The 18,827-nt window shown below is 34.5% G+C and overlaps 1 protein-coding gene across 1 annotated transcript in view; it reads left to right on the top strand.

Moving 5' to 3' along the window:
- LOC140142142 (thrombospondin type-1 domain-containing protein 7B-like) overlaps positions 1-18,827 on the top strand; it is a 240,153-nt gene that overhangs the window by 139,483 nt on the left and 81,843 nt on the right. Inside the window, exon 5 of the mRNA XM_072164108.1 lies at positions 3,309-4,262. Within this exon, the coding sequence (XP_072020209.1) occupies positions 4,124-4,262 (139 nt within the window). The 5' untranslated portion in view covers positions 3,309-4,123. The remainder of the gene's footprint in view (positions 1-3,308; positions 4,263-18,827) is intronic.

The following is an 18,827-nucleotide window of genomic DNA, read 5'->3' as shown; positions in this document are numbered from 1 at the left end:
ATTGCCTTTGATTGGTCAATTACATGATATTTTCACTTTAACCAACAATCAGAATGGAGCTTTGCAAATATAATTCACCCCAATTGTTTGCTTTTTGCATGGTGAAATTATTCTAACAATGTTGCTGATTGGTCCAATTGATAATGAAAATTTCTTCTTGGCCAATTAGCAGGTACTTCTCATGGGGTTAAAGCAAAGGTGGACACTCATATCACAGCAAACACAAAATGTTTTTTGAATGGTTTAATATTTTTCAAAAAATTCCAAATGTTTTAATATTATGTAATGTTGGGTGATAAAAAGATCATAAAAATGTTTCAAAACATTTTATATCAAAAAATACTATCAAAATGTATTTTTTACAATGTTAAGGGCTGGGGTATGAACCTTTGGACAGTATTTTTTGTGGGACATTAGAGCACATCAGACATATCGAATTGCATTCTGAATACGAAGAATGTCCTTCTGATATCAAATAATTTTGATTTTTGAAATTATGCAATGTAATACACATTTTATGGCAAATCATCAAAAATTGATATTTTTGATATTTAACAGTAGGCCTACTCGAAGTAAACTTTATAAATCTGATGATTTATATTTGAAGTGTATGTAGGTGGGATGAAAAGCCGAAGATCAATTGAAAATTTTGACCTTTCATATTGAAGATATGGATTTTTTTTCCAAAAAAAAAAAAAAAAATAAGGTCTTTTTGGGAAAAAATCCATATCTTCAATATGAAAGGTCAAAATTTTCAATTGACCGTCGGCTTTTCCTCCCTGCTACATACACTTTAAGAATATATCATTAGATTTAGATAATTTACCGAGGACTGTTATATATCAAAATTTGAAAAATATCAAATTTTTATAATTTGTCATAAAATTTGTATTATATTGTGATTTTCAAAAATGAAAATTATTTGATATCAGAAAGACATGCTTCAGTATTCAGAATGCAATTCGATAGGTCTGAGGTGCTCTAATATCCCACAAAAAATACTGTCGAAACGCAATAAACGCTCATTTTAGATCCCTTAACAAACTGGTACTGTAACATATTTTTGCCTAGCATTTGAAAGAAATGTTTTGCCGACATTTAAATAACAAAAGGCCTAGTAGCACATGTGGCAACATTCAAAAATGATTTTTAAAACATTGTATATAACTTTTAACCCTTAAACTGACATTTAATGGGGTTTTTTTGGTGGGGATGTTACAAAAATGTTTGCTGTGATATCATGTAAAGGAAGCTTATTGTGGTAATTATTGAAAGCAAGATATGCATTGTGTATACATGCAGAAAATAGCTGCTATCTTGTCGTTTAGAGGGCTGTGTTTATTTATCATGGTTTGATATAAAAGATAATGTGTTACACTTTTTGTTATTTAATGTGGGACCATGGCGAATACCAAATTCCAGGGATTCATATTTGGGCTATTCCATTTAAAACCTGCTACACCCCTGTAGGAGATTTAAGAAAAATCTTCCCACAGAGGGAGTATGTTTTTTCCGTGGAATTATGTAGGGTTAATCATTTTGAAACTCATACTCCCCCTGTATAAAGCTGTACCTATATATCTTCCACAACTGACAAAAGTATATATTTCAGATGGAAGTTGACCCAATTTTCTATTCTATTTGATATCCATACTCCCTCTGTGGAAGACTTTACCTAAATCTTCCCACAGGGGAGGATGGACTTCAAACAGAATAGCCTACTTTTGTTGATATTCTATGTGCATGCTTTCTTACATGCTCTGAACATCAAGTGTGAAAGTTACTTTAACTGATGATATAGAAGACAGTGACAATGAAAACATATTATCGTGACATTGATGCTATACTAACAATCAAACATCACATGTATTGACTGTAACATCAGCAAGACGACTCATCAAAAATAGATTTACAATTAATAAAATAGAGTGGAATTGCACCCTGTTAGTTTTGTCTTATTTTCCTCCCTATAAGTGGGTCAAGCAAATAGAAGGCAGTGATTAAGTGTACAGCTGTGGTGGAGTCATTGTGCAAAACATCTCAAACTCGTACGATTCCTTCTGAATATATCAAGAACCACTGAACCAATACTAGGCTTGTTTGTACTCATTTTAATGCATTTTTCATGCAGAACACAAGTATGTTTGTAAAAAAGTAGAATTATAAAATTATTACAAATTGTTAAAATTGTGTGATTTTCCCTCATCCAATTGCATACAAAGGGTAAACCCAAATATATTACATATACCACATGCATCAACACCTTAGTGTGGACATAGAAGGATGCACTTCATTTTTCAGATATGGTTCAGTTGTCTATGGATGCAGTATGCTATTCAGTTCACATCAGCTCTGAACAGAAATATACCTTTTAGTCCGTCTATCTGGCTCTCCTCTCTCTATTTCTCTCTCTCAGCTTTTCTCCCTCTCTCGCTTTTAGTTTTTAGCTTATAAGGTTGTATGTTTTTTTTGTTTGTTGTTATTTTGTTTTTTTCTTGGCCCCATCCTCATCGTTTCTGGAGTTGCTGTTTTTTTCATTGTCAATTATTTTTGAAGCATAACTTTGGTCTCAAATCTCCAGTAATTCATCATTATGATAAAAAGGTTACTTGAAAGAAGTTCTTGTACTTTAGAACCTTCAAAGGAGCTGCCCCACCCCCCCAAGTCTTCCATCCCTCCACCAATTATGTCCATTTTGTGTTGCTCTCCCAATTATGTCCATTTTGTGTTAGAAAAATATATATATTTATTCTAAATTAACACATACTGAGATTCATTACAAAATGACAACATAGCGTAATGAAAAACAAAAAACAAAAAAATATAAATATTAAAAAAAACCCAAAAAACTAATATAAAAGTAAAAGGTTCTTGAAAAGACAACAAACCAAGCCAAACAAAACAAAACAAACATTTTCCTCATTTTAATAGGTCATTTAAAATGAATGGCACACATAACAGAAATATAAAGTTTAAACCATGCACACCCACTGGAAGAAGAGCAGACAAACTAATAGGTTCCTTTGGGAATGAATTCATTAGCCCAATCATTAGTCATAGTAAAATGGAAATTTCTTTGTCTAGTTCAAATAATCCTTTATTGTCATTAAAGTGCAGTCAATAATTAACTGTATTTTAATTCCTTATAATATCCAACCACAAATTTCCTTAAAAGAAACAATTCATCAAATCTATCAAAAGAAAAAAATAAACCCTGCTAGCAAAAATGACTTTTGCCATTCATCAAATATGTCAGATTTTTGTCTAACTAATATTATTTTTGTGTGTTTTTCTCTATTTCACTACAGAGTCAATAGTGCGTGAAGGTCGAGTTTGCTCTCATCCAATTTGCCTGCATATGACATTCAGAGCGTCCTCTCTCCTATTTCCTCCCTTCAACTGTGTGCAGAGAGAACCAGGCCACTGCACACACACACAAGCCTGGAGGCAGTCTCTCTGTTTGGGTGCCTCCAATCTATCACTGTACCATACTGTGTGTGTGCGTACATATGCGTGCATTTACTAACTCTCAGTGAGTGCTGGAGGAGACTAAACGTTACGCTTCGTTGATGCGACCACAATAGCGTGAGTATATACCAGGGCCAGGTGGTGGTGTGTGGTGTAGCAACGAGTGAGCTGTATTGTAACGAGACAGACACGTGACCGAAACGAGCTGGATTTAAATCTCCCGACAAAACCAGCTGGATACTAACAATAAAAATTATCATCACTTGTGCAATGTATAATGATGGTGGATTTTAAATGGTGGATTGGACGGATGCAATGATGAGTAATTTTGATTTGTTTTAAAGTCAACTTTAATTCATCCATCAGACTAGTTTGCTAAATATCTTTAGTTTCATCACCACCTCATTTGGATGAGACTTGAAACTGCTGGGCAGTTAGAGAGCAGGAATAGAAACTTGGTGGATAGAGTTACTTAAAGGAATATATATTGCTTACATCTTCCTCACATGTGGTGCTCAGTTACAAATATGGATTTTAATTGATTTGGATGATAATGTGAAGCAACGACATCGAAGAAATACTTGGAACCGACCAATTAACAAAGTTTTTTGAACTATATCATTGGTATATAGTTGCATGGTTTTGATGTGATATTATGAGCCTACCAAGGACAGGTTTGAACATGGAGTATTTAGCAATGGGGTCGGTGCTACTGTTCTGTATGGAGTTATCACTGTTTGCATTGGTGAATGGAGGTGATGTGGTCAGTCCATCGGGATATTTATGGATAACGGGTAAGTGTAAATATTATTGATTAATTAATAAGTTGATGATTGCACAGTAGAGTATAGTGTCGCAGGGGTATGGGGAACATGCACCCCTCATGCATTGAGTAAACCTTACTTAGGGGTTGTGCAATAATTATGAGCCCCAGGGGGGTAAAATTTTCAAACGGCTCGCCAAAAATTGCTTGCCCCCTTCTCGGCCCGCCAAAAATTGCTTGCCCCCCCTCCTCTCGGCCCGACCAAAAAATCTTTGCCCCCCCTTGCATATGCCAAATTTTTGGGATTCCAATTTGCAAACCTTAAATGGTCTATATACTTTTTGCGAGCTCAGTGAGCAGGAAAAATAGTATATTTAAGCGTTTCCGTACGGTTTTCCTAAGCCTTTTTGAGCATTTTATTTCAAAGGCGCCCCAAGAATGTGTGCCAAAAATTACTTGCCCCCCCCCCCAATTTTATCCTCCCCCCGGCGCATAATTATTGCACAGCCCCTAAGAAAGGACCTTATACCCCTCAATTAGGCCAAGTGCCCCATAAATTCGCATGGGGAGCAAAATTTCCAAAAACATGGAAAAAAATAAATTGCATGTTAATTATGGACTTTCTAAACAGTAAGACTAAACTTTTAAAAATATTTTTTTTTGCAATAGAGCGTTGATAGTTGTGAAACTTTCTTAATCTAATAACTTTAGTTGAACAGTTGTTTGTGAAAAGTGGGTTGTTGTGCTATAATAAGTAGACATTTTTTGACCACAAATGTTTTCTTTAATTGAGTAAAGTCTAGGAGAGCTATTTATATACGGCTCATGTTATTGATATTGTGAGGTAATATGTTTTCTTTTCCTTGGCGAAGGTGTTACAATCTGGTCAGTCTTAATGTTTATTTGCCATCTTCTAAAAATATGTTTGAAAATTAAATGAATATTATGGCATTCTATAGTCCTTTAAAACAAGGCAAGTCTTTAAAGCCATACTGTACGATTTCCATCAAATTTTGTTATTCTTTACCCAAAATGCTGAAATAATATTAGTAATAACTGCCGGGAAGGCTTTCTGTCCATTTCACGCTAAAATAACAAGGGAAAGTGAAAGAAACCCTTATGACTTTATGTCAAAATTGCTCTGTTGACCTACAAACACAGCAAATTTGGCTGATTCCATTTAGGTGTAAGTTGGGACATGTGTAAACATTACAAATATGCCAAAAAATCAGGTTTGAAAAAAATTAACTAATTTCATATTATAAGATCGTACATTATGGCTTTAATTATTTAAATTTCCAATATTATTTTCACCAATTATAATGTGTTATGTGCATGTTATGCTTTGCTTGCTCTAATAAGCATCAATGATTTTATGCATTCTGGACATTTTAAAGCATTAGAGTTTAATGAGCTATTTGAAAACACAATTATATTTCACAATTATTTCCTTAGCTTCAGACACTTACACACTGAATGCCTCATCACCCTGACGTTTATGCGATGCATGAAAATTTGGGTTAAAGCAAAATATATGAGAAATATTGATACATAACCAGTACATACACAGTAAATATAATAAGCTTGCTTCAAAAGCTATCATCTAAATGCCAAAAAGCCTGCAAATGTTAGGGCAGAGCTGAAACAACAAAATCAATATCCATTATACGCACACACACTTTGCCCTATTTTCTACGACCTTTTTGATCATATCTCAGCGCTCTTCTCCTAAATCCAATTTCATTTTTGTTACATCGTTGCTAGCTCTATTTGAACAACTTATACTATACCTGCCTCCTTTTAACAATGTATTTTTGCTTTTCCTTTCCTCCAGAAATCCCATTTATTTTTAGTTTGAAGCCATTTATCGTAGTCTGGTATTCCCAGTAGCAAACAGTGTTTCTATCTTATAAGCCTCGCCTTGCTATACTCTATAAAAATACAAAAATTCAGTTTTTTGATCACATTAATAGGTGCATCTTAGAAACCACTGAACCAATACTAGGCATGTGTGTACTCATTTCAATGCATATTTACATATATATTATGTTAATGTTCATAAATATGGAAAAGTTTTGACTTTTAAATTGATGAGTTGTTGCTTTCCCATCATATTCTTACGAGAGGAGGTTAAGTTTAAATGGTGTCTAGATGTATAGTTCTATTTTTTATTCATTTCCCTAGCGTGATTAACACCCGTCTTCTGATTCTGTTTACCTACAATACTCTATACAGCTGATCAACTAAAAGTTTTGTAATGTGTTTTTAAAATTGAGAAAAAATTAAAAGATTACCAAATTAAATGGGTTTAAGGAGTGAAGTGTCTTATTTGATATAATTTAGTGTTAAAAGTTTGCATTTTTAAAGTTATTTGTTATTTTCGAAGATATTGAGCTACCAATATGTGCATTAGTTCTTCCTGAAGCACATAGCCAATTAACTCTCTCCACGCGGGTGTCGATTGCAGACGACAAGTTTAAAAAAAAAAATCAAAATTCAAAAATTTCAGAATTGGAATCAGCATGTAAAATGCATTTAAATGAGTACAAACAAGCCTAGTATTAGTTCAGTGGTTCTTAAGACAGCTCTTGTTATTTTCAGAAAATATCTAAAAATTTGGACTTTTTATGTTGAAGCCTATGGCTAGCATGCAGAGCATTAAAGCATCTCTGTAAAGAATATTACATATATCTACAGTCATTTTTGAAATGTTCATCAAAAATACAAACTAGCTTAGTATTGTATAAATAGGTTTTTAAATGACAATAATGTCACAGCCCAATTATTTTTAAAATGATGTATACATAATATATATATATATATGAATAGTATTATTTACCCTTAACGCTGATCAGTGAAATTTATAGTAAACAATGATGAATAATTTGGCTTCTGGTTTCGTTCTTCCGGGGATGAAAATGAAAAATTAATGGGAACTGTTCACCTCACTAAACAGAACTATTCATTTCAGTCAAATAAATGCAATGCAATTTTCTACAAATTGCCGTCTTATCAATCATTTATATGATTTTATCTGTGTTTGTTTTTGAATGAATAGGGATGCTAAAGTTCAAAATATCGATGTCTGTCAAGAGGGAGCACTAATTCTATTTATTAAGGGGGTACTACACCCCTGTGGCAAATTTGTGACTATTTTTGCATTTTTCTCAAAAAATATTAACACACTGGTAACAAAAGTTATGTATATTATTGGGGCAAGGGATCCAATTACTACACTGAAATTTCAGTAACTCAAGACAAGCGGTTCAGCATATACAGTGTATGATAGGAAATGAGGTACATCCTAGCAGTACCTTATTTCTTATCATAAATAACGAACCGCTTGTCTTGGGTCACTGAAATTCCAGTGTAGTAATTGGATTCCTTGCCCCTATAATACACATAACTTTTGTTACCAGTGTGTTATTAGTTTTTGAGAAAAATGCAAAAATAGACACAAATTTATCGAGGGTTGTAGTACCCCCTTAACCTTCAAAGATAAAGCAAAATTTTGATTTCTATTTACTTTTGCTTTCCATTACATTTTACTGCAATGTAATGAATATGTACATCATTATATTAACCTTCAAATAGTTTGTTATTGTAATGCTCTGTGTCCTAGCCATAGGCGCCAACATAAAAAGTCACAAGTTTTGAGATATTTTCTCAAAATATCAAGAGCTATCACAAGAACCACTGAATTAATAGTTGGCTTGTTACTCATTTTCATGCATTTTTGACGGTGCTTCCAAATATGGTCATGACAATTTACAATTCTGATTTTGTTAATGTTTTAAAAAAAGATTTTAACTTCTTGTTTGCAGTCGACACCCCGGGGGTCACTCCCATTGTGACCTGTACACCATCCGCGATAATCAACTTTTGAAAAGCACCCTAAACAAGGATTTAACCCTTGGCTAAAACGACACCCTAAACAGGGATTTCATTCCTAACATCAAATTTCATACGCTAAATTTCATTTCCGTGTATTTAGAAATTGCAATTTTGCTACCCTTTTTCCAATTTTTCATGTTTTTGACACCCTAAACGCGACACGCCGCAGATCGTGCCTACCCACCTAAAAACGACCCTTTTACGCGTTTTCATTATCGCAAGATGGTGTACAGGCCACAATGGGAGTGACCCCCCGGTCGACACCCAAGTGTTAAAATGTCAAAAAACTTCATGCTTTTCTCCTTTCTGTTTTCATTGAGGAAGTTGTCATAAAATAGTTTTAAGAGGGAGAGAGAGAAACAAAAAAAGCAAACTGAAATACACATATAGTATACACACATTTTCATTTTAGCAGCTCTGTAGGAATAATTTGGGTACTACATAGCCTATATTTTTGCGTACAGATATTTTCGTTGTTGCAAGGTTTATTATTATTAACATTTTTGCGAGATGATGATTTCATGATTGTAGATTTCTTAGTGTTACAAGCTTCATTATTGTGCACATTCTTGAGGTATTTATTTCGCAAACTGCAAATTTTGTGAAAATAAAACCACTGCAAAAATTTCAGCTTATACAGTATAATAAAACATGATATTGTAGGCAAGTAGTATTCATTGTTTGTGAACTTAACATTACTGAACATTTGTGCAGTTTAATTCCAACATGTCCAAAATATTAACAGTTCTGACTTTTACGGTGCAAAGTGTGAAATATAATCCTCACAAAAATTTCCCCCAATACAGTAAAGTAAAATAAACAACAGTTTCTTTTATTAAATCTATATTATACAAGCCTCAATTTTGTTTTACATCAGATTAGTTGAACAAAGAGAGTTTGTTACACAACCGTAATAAGAAGTTAATCCAAATGAATTGAGTAATCAAAAAATTGCCTTAATAGTTGAAAATTAATTTTAAAATGGGGTAGCATATTACCAATACAGTGGTGTTTTACAAAATAACCCCTCAGGTTTGGATTATCAACTTGAATAGGATTGTGTGATCATGTATTCAATGTGGAACATGACAGATGTCCCTGCAGACAAAAGCAGTTAATACTTTGTATATACAAAGCTAGCTATGTGTTCCAGGGGGACATTAATTATTTGTACAATTGCCCTCCACCACCTCAAACCAAGAGCTACAGTATAGGCCTACATCTCATACTAGGCATATTTGTACTCAGAAACCACTGTTGGATAGAAAGGTCCCATATTTGGCATTGAAAGATGTGCTGTTATTCACACAAATCTAATGGGGTTTTTTTTGTGTGCTCTCACATCAAAATAAATTTGTATGTTTTTTGCCTTCTTGCCATTATGTTCTACTTTCTTTTTCTCTAACCTGTACAGCATTATCAGTGGGTTATCATCATAGGGGCACAATGGGTAGGGAGTTAGATGCACACACATGCCACCACTCCCCACCCCCCATCAAAGTTGTAAATTAGACAATTCAATGGGAAATTGCCAACAAATGGCTTGTCCCCCCACTAGGCCTCTGCCCCCATCACATTAAATAATTGTATAGGCTGTATCAAAATGACTGTCCTCTATCTGGGTTTTTTTTTTTGTGTTTTTGAAAAGCCTGATCCACCCACATTGACCAGACTTTATTCTTTATACATTATATTTAATAGCCTGGTCATTTCAATTTGATCTAATAGTACATTTGGAAGAGGTGCAAATTTCAAAAACGCCAAAAACAGATGACGAAAAGATGAACAATCATTTTGATACACCCTGTATAGTTACACATTGTTAGGAAAATATCTATATTGGAATAATTAGCTTATTGCTTCAGCTTGTGCTGATACTATAATTTTCATGATGAAAGTACCTCACTATACCGGTTTATATTACTACACTTTATTTCTACACAATTTTTGTGCAGAATTGAAAATAACATTCCAATGACTCTACTCTTCAGTTTTTGATAATAAGATTAAATTTTTTTAAAATAAAGTTTGGATATTGTGATCAAAAATCTAATAGAAATGTCATCAAAATGACCCTTATTTTATGTCATGAATTCCATCGCATGCAAATCACGTATGCCAGGAATCCATCTACAATATATAGTCATAACTCGTTCATCTATGGCCAAATATCCGCATCATTAACTATCATCATTAATCAAAATAACATTAAGTCAAAGGAATTATGTCTTCTTTGGCTTTTAACTTGAGCCAAATGATAATGGGGGAAGCAGATTAGTGCTGTCGCTTCATGTGTGTCACTGTAATGAATATAAAGTCTAGCAAAATGTTCATCATGATGATAAAAAAATATATAAAACCTGCCCCTATATCTTGACTCATATGTGTTCTATGGGTGGACGAACTTGATAAGTAGGGTGGGTCAGCCAAGATTTATTTTTTTTTCTGGAATAGTAAAATGATCCTAAGAAATCACACAAAGCTTAAATCTAAAAACATATTTGGCAATTTTCTTAATTAAATATAAAAAAAATCTGCCAAAATCAATCCACTTCATCCCCAAACTAGCTGTTTTAATTTCATGCAGTTAAAGAAACAAAATACATCCCCAAAAGGTGGGTCGGTTAGGCAAAATATTTATATTTATTAATGAATTTTTTCAATTTTCTACATTTATTCATGATTTACTCCATTTCCACATGTGAAACATTCCAAAAAGCTCAATTTGACAAAAAAGCTCAATTTGACAAAAAAACAAAACGATTTGCCAAAAAAGCTCAATTTGTTTGTTTGTAAATGAAGATGGGGATTTGACAATTGAACATATGTCCTAACGTGGCTGCTGATTATGTGTAGGCCAATCCTAAATTTACAATGGTTACTGCCTTTGTGATTTGTGTAAGTTGATGTCATCAACCATTAATCATGGTAACATGAAATCATTGTGAAGATTAATGTCTTATTTAGCTTGCGTGTGAGTTGAGATGAGGAAATAGATGAAACAGGTTCACTTGGGTACACATGTATCGTCAAATTATAAGACCATATGGTTCACTTCTGAGGAGGGGACTGCTACACATTGGCGCAGCGGTATGGCCTCTGCCTTGTAATCGGTGGATTGCGGGTTTGAGCCTCAGTGGTGCCATCATGTTGTGCTCTTGGGCAAGGCACTTTACCTTACTTGCCTCTCTCTACCCAAGGGTGAAATGGGGAGCTGTTATGAATGTTGTCCATTGAGCGCCGCCAGCCCAAAGGTATGAGCATGCATTGGGCAATGTACAGCACGGCAGCAGACATATTCTAACAACAGCGGAATAAATGTAAAGTACTTTGGTACATGTGCACATGTGAAAGGCACTGTATAAATACCAACATTTATTTTTTTAAATTTTATTTTAAATAAAAAAACTGCTTGGGATCACAGATCCTGGAAATTTTCTTTCCAGGATCTGTGTTGGGATGTATTCATGAGCTATTTAGTTTACTACCACTCTCTATAGCATAGATGCTTTCTTTTTACAAAAATAGGACCCATCAATATCATGTTCTCTGGTAGAGTCAAGAATAATAAGATCACAATTAAATATTAGTAAGTTAAACAAAATACGAAACAAATCACAACAACTGTGATAAATTTTACAATCATTTCATAGAATGAATTCCTTCACATCAGTCATGCAAATCACACATGGATGTTTTTTCATACTGTATGACTCTAATCATCATTCATACTATTATTATGGACTAAACTTGACATCATTAAATATCATTATTAATCAAAATAGCATGAAATCATGGGGAAGATTAATGCTATAATGTCTTATTCAGCTTTGAACTTGAGCCGAGATGCAGAGACCAAGATGATTTAAGGATATAATGGATGGAACATATAGAATACTGTCACTTGACATGTATCATCACATAATTAGGTGATGACTTTCCCTTCCCTAGGTATGTCATCACCAATCAAAGATGAGCTATGAGGGCAAGGCCAAGGGTGCTCCAGAGTCATGGTCCTGATCAATTTGGGAAGGGAAAAATAATCTTTATGATAGAGTGTATTTACTTGAATGATTAGATTGACCCAGGGATCAATTATAGTTGGGATGAGCATCCGAAATGAAGTAACCAAACCGGAAGATGTAGCCTAGGTCTAGACAATAGGCGGATTATTCAGGTATTATTATGCTTGATAGATTTAAACTGTCTGACTAGCTAGTATTCTCCTCCGCCATCAGTGTAATTCCAGTCACTCCACGTACTGTGTTGCGAAGGTGGAGGAGACTAAAGCTGTATTGACGAACACGCATGCGTTAAAAATGAAGTAGCCTAGGTCGAACAATAGCGTGACATAGTTCCCGACATTGCCCCTATTAACAATTAACAGGTACCCTCCTGATTGACCAAGGATTTTGCTGGGAATTTGGAGCTAAACTAGTGGCACCAGTGGGCATGGGGCATCCCCAGTCACTTTTTAGGACCAAAATGCCAAATTTTAGGATCCCTAACTCCCTTACCCCACAGAACACTAACATCACGGAGTCGCTACTGAAAATGCCTGGGCCAAATTGTTTGTTCCTCAAATAAACATGTCAAATGGGTTATTCCTGTTGAAATCCATACACCCCTTATGGAAGACACAACCTTAATCTTCCACAGAGGGAGTGTGAATTTCAAATGGGGTTATCTGAATGGGTGACTCAAATCTACACCCCCTGTGTGTGAGATTAAGGTCATGTCTTCCATAAGGGGTGTATGGATCTCAACTAGAATAGCCCAAAACGTCAATAATTCTCATAGGGTCCCCGCTACATGGATACTGCTTCTCATAATTTTATCTTCTTTTTGTCTTTCAAAAGTCTGTTCATTTCTTTTATCTTCTTTCCCTTTTCCTTTCTATCATCATTTACCTGCATAAGAAATAAACTGTTTTTCATTTCATCATTAAAGTACTTTACAAATTCCTTTTCTGATTCTCTTCATCCTTTCTCATCTCTTATTGTTGTTAAGTTGTTTATTTTCATTCTCTTTCTTTTTTGTCTCTCAACCTCTATCATTCCATATTATCTTGTATATTTCCCAGTTTCTATTTTTAGAATTTCACCACAGGTGAATACAGCCATCCATCCTGTGGGAACACAAATATAACAAGTAAATACTAAACTGACACATAAAGCAAGTAATTCTAGCAAACCATGGGCTGTTCCATTTAAAATCCACACTCCCCCTGTGGAAGATTTTGGAAATATCTTCCACAGGGGAGTATGAATTCAAATGGTATGAACACATTAGCAGCTCCATTTGAACTCACCCTCCCTCTGTGGAAGATTACGGTTGAATCTTTGTCAGAAGGTGTATGAAATTCAAATGGAGCTGCCAAATGTGTTCATTCCGATTGAAATTCATACTCCCCCTGTGGAAGATATTTCAAAATTTTTCCACAGGAGTAGTGTGGATTTTAAATGGAATAGCCCACATGTGCAATTTGTTGACCATCTTCACCCATAGGACCTGAGGACACCACTGACATGTCCTAAAATACATGCCAACAACCTAATACATTGTAGTATTGACTAAAACAAAAGGTCAGTCACATCATAAGGCTATTTTAGTTGCCAACCCATATTATTGAATGTGTGTGACAAAAAAATGCTCATATCGGTAGTAGCGGCTTTATGCTAGATCGCAATTTTTGCATCAAGCGAATCACGAAACTTGACAAAAGGACATACAGATTGTTATGTAAAGTGACTTCTCCATGCATTGATCAATGAGCATTAGTAAGTTAATTTGATCATACTACTTATGATTATTCTGGAATAGCTCAAATATAACTATTTTTGTCTGCTTTTTGTAATTGTCTTGGCTGTCCTATGTGCTGTACAAACATTAAGGATCATCAGGTCATGTTCATTGGCTATTTCTTAATATTGCTATCTTCAGTAGATAGCAGATATAGTCCAGTTGCACCAAGCCTGGCATGTTGGTTTGTGTCTTTGGCTTTCTCTTAATATTGCTATCTTCAGTAGATAGCAGATATCCCATCAGGCATGTCATTTTGGTTTGTGTCACTGGCTATCTTTTAATATTGTTATCTTCAGTAGATAGCAGATATCCCATCAGGCATGTCATGTTGGTTTGTGTCACTGGCTATCTCTTAATATTGTTATCATCAGTAGATAGCAGATATCCCATCAGGCATGTCATGTTGGTTTGTGTCACTGGCTATCTTTTAATATTGTTATCTTCAGTAGATAGCAGATATCCCATCAGGCATGTCATGTTGGTTTGTGTCACTGGCTATCTCTTAATATTGTTATCTTCAGTAGATAGCAGATATCCCATCAGGCATGTCATGTTGGTTTGTGTCACTGGCTATCTTTTAATATTGTTATCTTCAGTAGATAGCAGATATCCCATCAGGCATGTCATGTTGGTTTGTGTCACTGGCTATCTTTTAATATTGTTATCTTCAGTAGATAGCAGATATCCCATCAGGCATGTCATGTTGGTTTGTGTCACTGGCTATCTCTTAATATTGTTATCTTCAGTAGATAGCAGATATCCTTTCAGGCATGTCATTTTGGTTTGTATCATTGGATATCTTTTAATATTGCTATCTTTGGTAGTTAGCAGATATCACTTCAGGCCTGCCAGGGTGGTTTGTGTCATTGGCTATATTGCTATCTTCAGTAGATAGCAGATATCCTGTTTGTCCTATCATGTTGGTTTGTGTCACTGGGCTATCTCTTAATATTGCTATCTTCAGTAGATAGCAGATATCCCATCAGGCATGTCATGTTGGTTTGTGTCACTGGCTATCTTTTAATATTGTTATCTTCAGTAGATAGCAGATATCCCATCAGGCATGTCATGTTGGTTTGTGTCACTGGCTATCTCTTAATATTGTTATCTTCAGTAGATAGCAGATATCCCATCAGGCATGTCATGTTGGTTTGTGTCACTGGCTATCTTTTAATATTGTTATCTTCAGTAGATAGCAGATATCCCATCAGGCATGTCATGTTGGTTTGTGTCACTGGCTATCTTTTAATATTGTTATCTTCAGTAGATAGCAGATATCCCATCAGGCATGTCATGTTGGTTTGTGTCACTGGCTATCTCTTAATATTGTTATCTTCAGTAGATAGCAGATATCCTTTCAGGCATGTCATTTTGGTTTGTATCATTGGATATCTTTTAATATTGCTATCTTTGGTAGTTAGCAGATATCACTTCAGGCCTGCCAGGGTGGTTTGTGTCATTGGCTATATTGCTATCTTCAGTAGATAGCAGATATCCTGTTTGTCCTATCATGTTGGTTTGTGTCACTGGGCTATCTCTTAATATTGCTATCTTCAGTAGATAGCAGATATCCCTTCAGGCCTGCCATCTTGGTTTGTGTCACTAGTATGCTTGAACTTCAACTATTCATCTACAAATGGTAAAAACATCATCACATGTTATTGCTTGTGCTGGTGTCTCAAAATCAAATCCTAGTACACTGAGTTCCCACCTGTAAAACTGTAGCCAGGGGGTGCCCCCTAATGGCCAATCTGAATATTAAAAAATTATGTAAAAACATTGAAAATCAGCTCTATTTATATTGGAAAATTTAAAAAAGGTCCACTTTTAGCCTCCTGCCAAAAAACAAACAAACAAAATAAAAGAAAAAAAAACAGGTCCGCCTAACCACTAGCAGGAAACATAAGTAAACGTCTAGAGTTGCAATATTTCAACACGAAAAACAATTTCTAGCTTATTAAGGTAGTAACTCTTAAATATTATTATGTTGGAATAGCCCAAATAAAAACAACCTGACCAATGAATGAATGGCAGCAAGTTTAACAAATACAACAGATAGACATGATGATAATCTGAATATCTGATCCTCATTTGCAACACATGGGAATATTCTTCAACAAGCTCAAACTATTTTTATCTCTACTATTTCAAACAGAACTCTAAGATGTGGTTATATAAGAATAAAATCAATATCAATATACTCACACATGCAACATCATAGGTCATATACATTAAATGCTACAAGCATGATGTACCAAAGGAGACATTCTCACCTAATAACAGAGTTTTACTTTAAAGCAGAGTTATACTTGTTATTTCCCATTTTCAATTCAATTTGATGTATTTCCATGTTATTTTGGGATTTTAGGGCCAATTTGATTGTTGCTTAAATGTTTTTTGATACAAAAGTTTAAGCCATTTCGTCTAAAGATTTTGTCATCTTTTTAGGTCCAGTCATTGTTTATGATCTATTAGATGTTTAAGGAATTTGCCTTAGAAGTGATGTAATAATCGGATTAAATATCATAGCAATAGATGAATACAATAGAGGTTATCCATGTTCTATAAGCTGCATATCCTATCAACACTGCTATACCTTGTTTAGGACATTCTAAATAGGGATAACCATCAAAATTTCATGTTGACCCTATTGCTACAAAAGATTGTTTTCTGAGTAGAACTAATCAACAGAAGTATTTTGGTGGTTAAATGGTCAAAATCGGTCAAAAACTTTTCGAATTATGAATTATCAAAGTTTCCCATTCTGACCGGTCATTGTAACGAAATAAAATGACAAGGTCGAAAAATAGCAGTTGGGAGCAAAATTGGCATAAGCATATATTTACCTTTATATATTTCTTTATTTTAACATATTTGCAAACATGAAACAAGCATATTGTGAAAGTATCAAAGGGGTTTCTTATGAAATGGCACTTAACTAGTCACTGGCATAACTTATTTTTTCAAACCAAGGCATTGAAATCATGCATTTAGAGGACATTTGCCAAAAATCATCCAAGATAGCCGATATGGCACAAAATCAAAATTGCACTAAGTAGGTGAACTTTTTTTCACAACCAAGAATTTCAATGTTATTGGGTTTAATATGACCAATTAGTAGGTGTATGTAAACAAAATCTTAAGTTTTGAAGGTCATTGACTCATTCACAACAATAGAGATTATCCTCATCATGCTCATGTGTATTCCTGTAGTATTCCTCATTCGAACCAAAGTAGCACTCAATACATTATGAGTATCTTTGTTCAAACCAATTCAATGCTTGACCTCGGAGTTACCTGCATGACTATCGCGGGCTATTTTGAAACAGTTATGGTTGCACATTCAGGTACTTCTTTTGAAAGTCCTAAACAAGGTATAGCCAGCAGCAAGTTGTAGATGTTATAGGCCTAAATATAAGAAAACGTTTAGGGTTAAGATCAGGTGAACAATACATCGAATGAGCACGAAACTTCACATTTATGTTCAGAAAGGTGTCTTCTTAACATGATTTGAAAGGAATATAAAAATTCCAAAGGGAAGCTGGTGATTTAATTTGTAACTCGAGATCTACTTGTTCAATTTTTTAACCTTTTTACAGAGGGTATGATAGAGGTATTACTGGCACCTCTGCCAAATTACAGCTCAGTAGGCCACGTTTTTCACCTGATCTTACTGATTTGAATATTTTGTGCCATTCTTGAGCAGTGCTAAACTCAGCCACTGGCAATTAAGCGCACTGTGGCGATGGACCAATTTTGACTCGCACTTACAGAAAAACAAAATAAGTTATGTTGCTGTAATTTGCAAGATAGTTACAAAATATAATTGGCAGTAACTTCCCCAAATTGTACAGAAAAATATTGAAAAATAAAAGAATGAGATCAATTTAGAAATGTATGTGCAAGCAGTGCACAGTTGAGCTCCCTGCATGTCTATGGGAGTGTTCTAATCAAGTTGATGGTTCATTGGTCATCCCTATTCTAAAGAAGTACCTGCATGTACGTAAAACCATGACTGTTTCAAAATAGCCCGCCAAAGTCATGCAGGTAACTCCGAGGTCGTGCATTGAATTAGTTTGAATGAGGAATACTACGGGAACCAGTGCCTTTTGTTAGAAGTCACACCTCTATTGCCCTGCCTACAACATTCACACAGTACCTATGCATTGAACCCCAGATGTCAAAGAACAAGGACAAAGATCTGCATCATAATTCTTTAGAATGATTAGTATCTTTGAAAAGAACAGTAATGTATTCAATCAATGATTTCAGACATACACAAGTGATGAGTACAACCTGCTTGAAGTGCGGGGCAATACATTCAAAAATTGTATTCATCTAATTGTATTGCTATGGTAATTAATCCTGTTACATCATCACTTCTACACCGAATAGCTTGGAGTGATGTGAAATTTGTCATATAATCAGCATTAATATCATATGGAAAAATAAGCTACATTGGTTGCCATAGAGACCTTTGTACCTCATTATGGTGTATGGTTGTTGGATGTGATTGATGAGTGGGTTTCTGTCTCCTATACACATATATTTTTATAAATGATAGATTGCATAATACTGATATTTTTGTTAGCATTGCATTCCAAGTATAATATGTAATAATGTGTAGATTTGAATGTAACACAGTTTAAGTTTCATTGCTTCAAGATATGTATATTTCAAATTACAAGTATAGCACCAATATTTAGTCAAATGTATGTACTTATGATGATTTAATTTAAAGTAGAAGAATTGAAACAACAGGAACATCTGCAGATATCTTCTGAATGTTATTAAAATGTTTTATGCCCTTACTATAACCCAACATTTAAACGTTTTATGTAAAACGTTTTATGTTTATTGGGTTTCTATGTTTGTATAGAAAGTGTCTCTTAACATT

This window comes from Amphiura filiformis, chromosome 20, assembly GCF_039555335.1.
Source record: "Amphiura filiformis chromosome 20, Afil_fr2py, whole genome shotgun sequence".
Taxonomy (NCBI): Eukaryota; Metazoa; Echinodermata; class Ophiuroidea; order Amphilepidida; family Amphiuridae; genus Amphiura; species Amphiura filiformis.
This window is presented reverse-complemented; position numbering and strand designations above follow the sequence as displayed.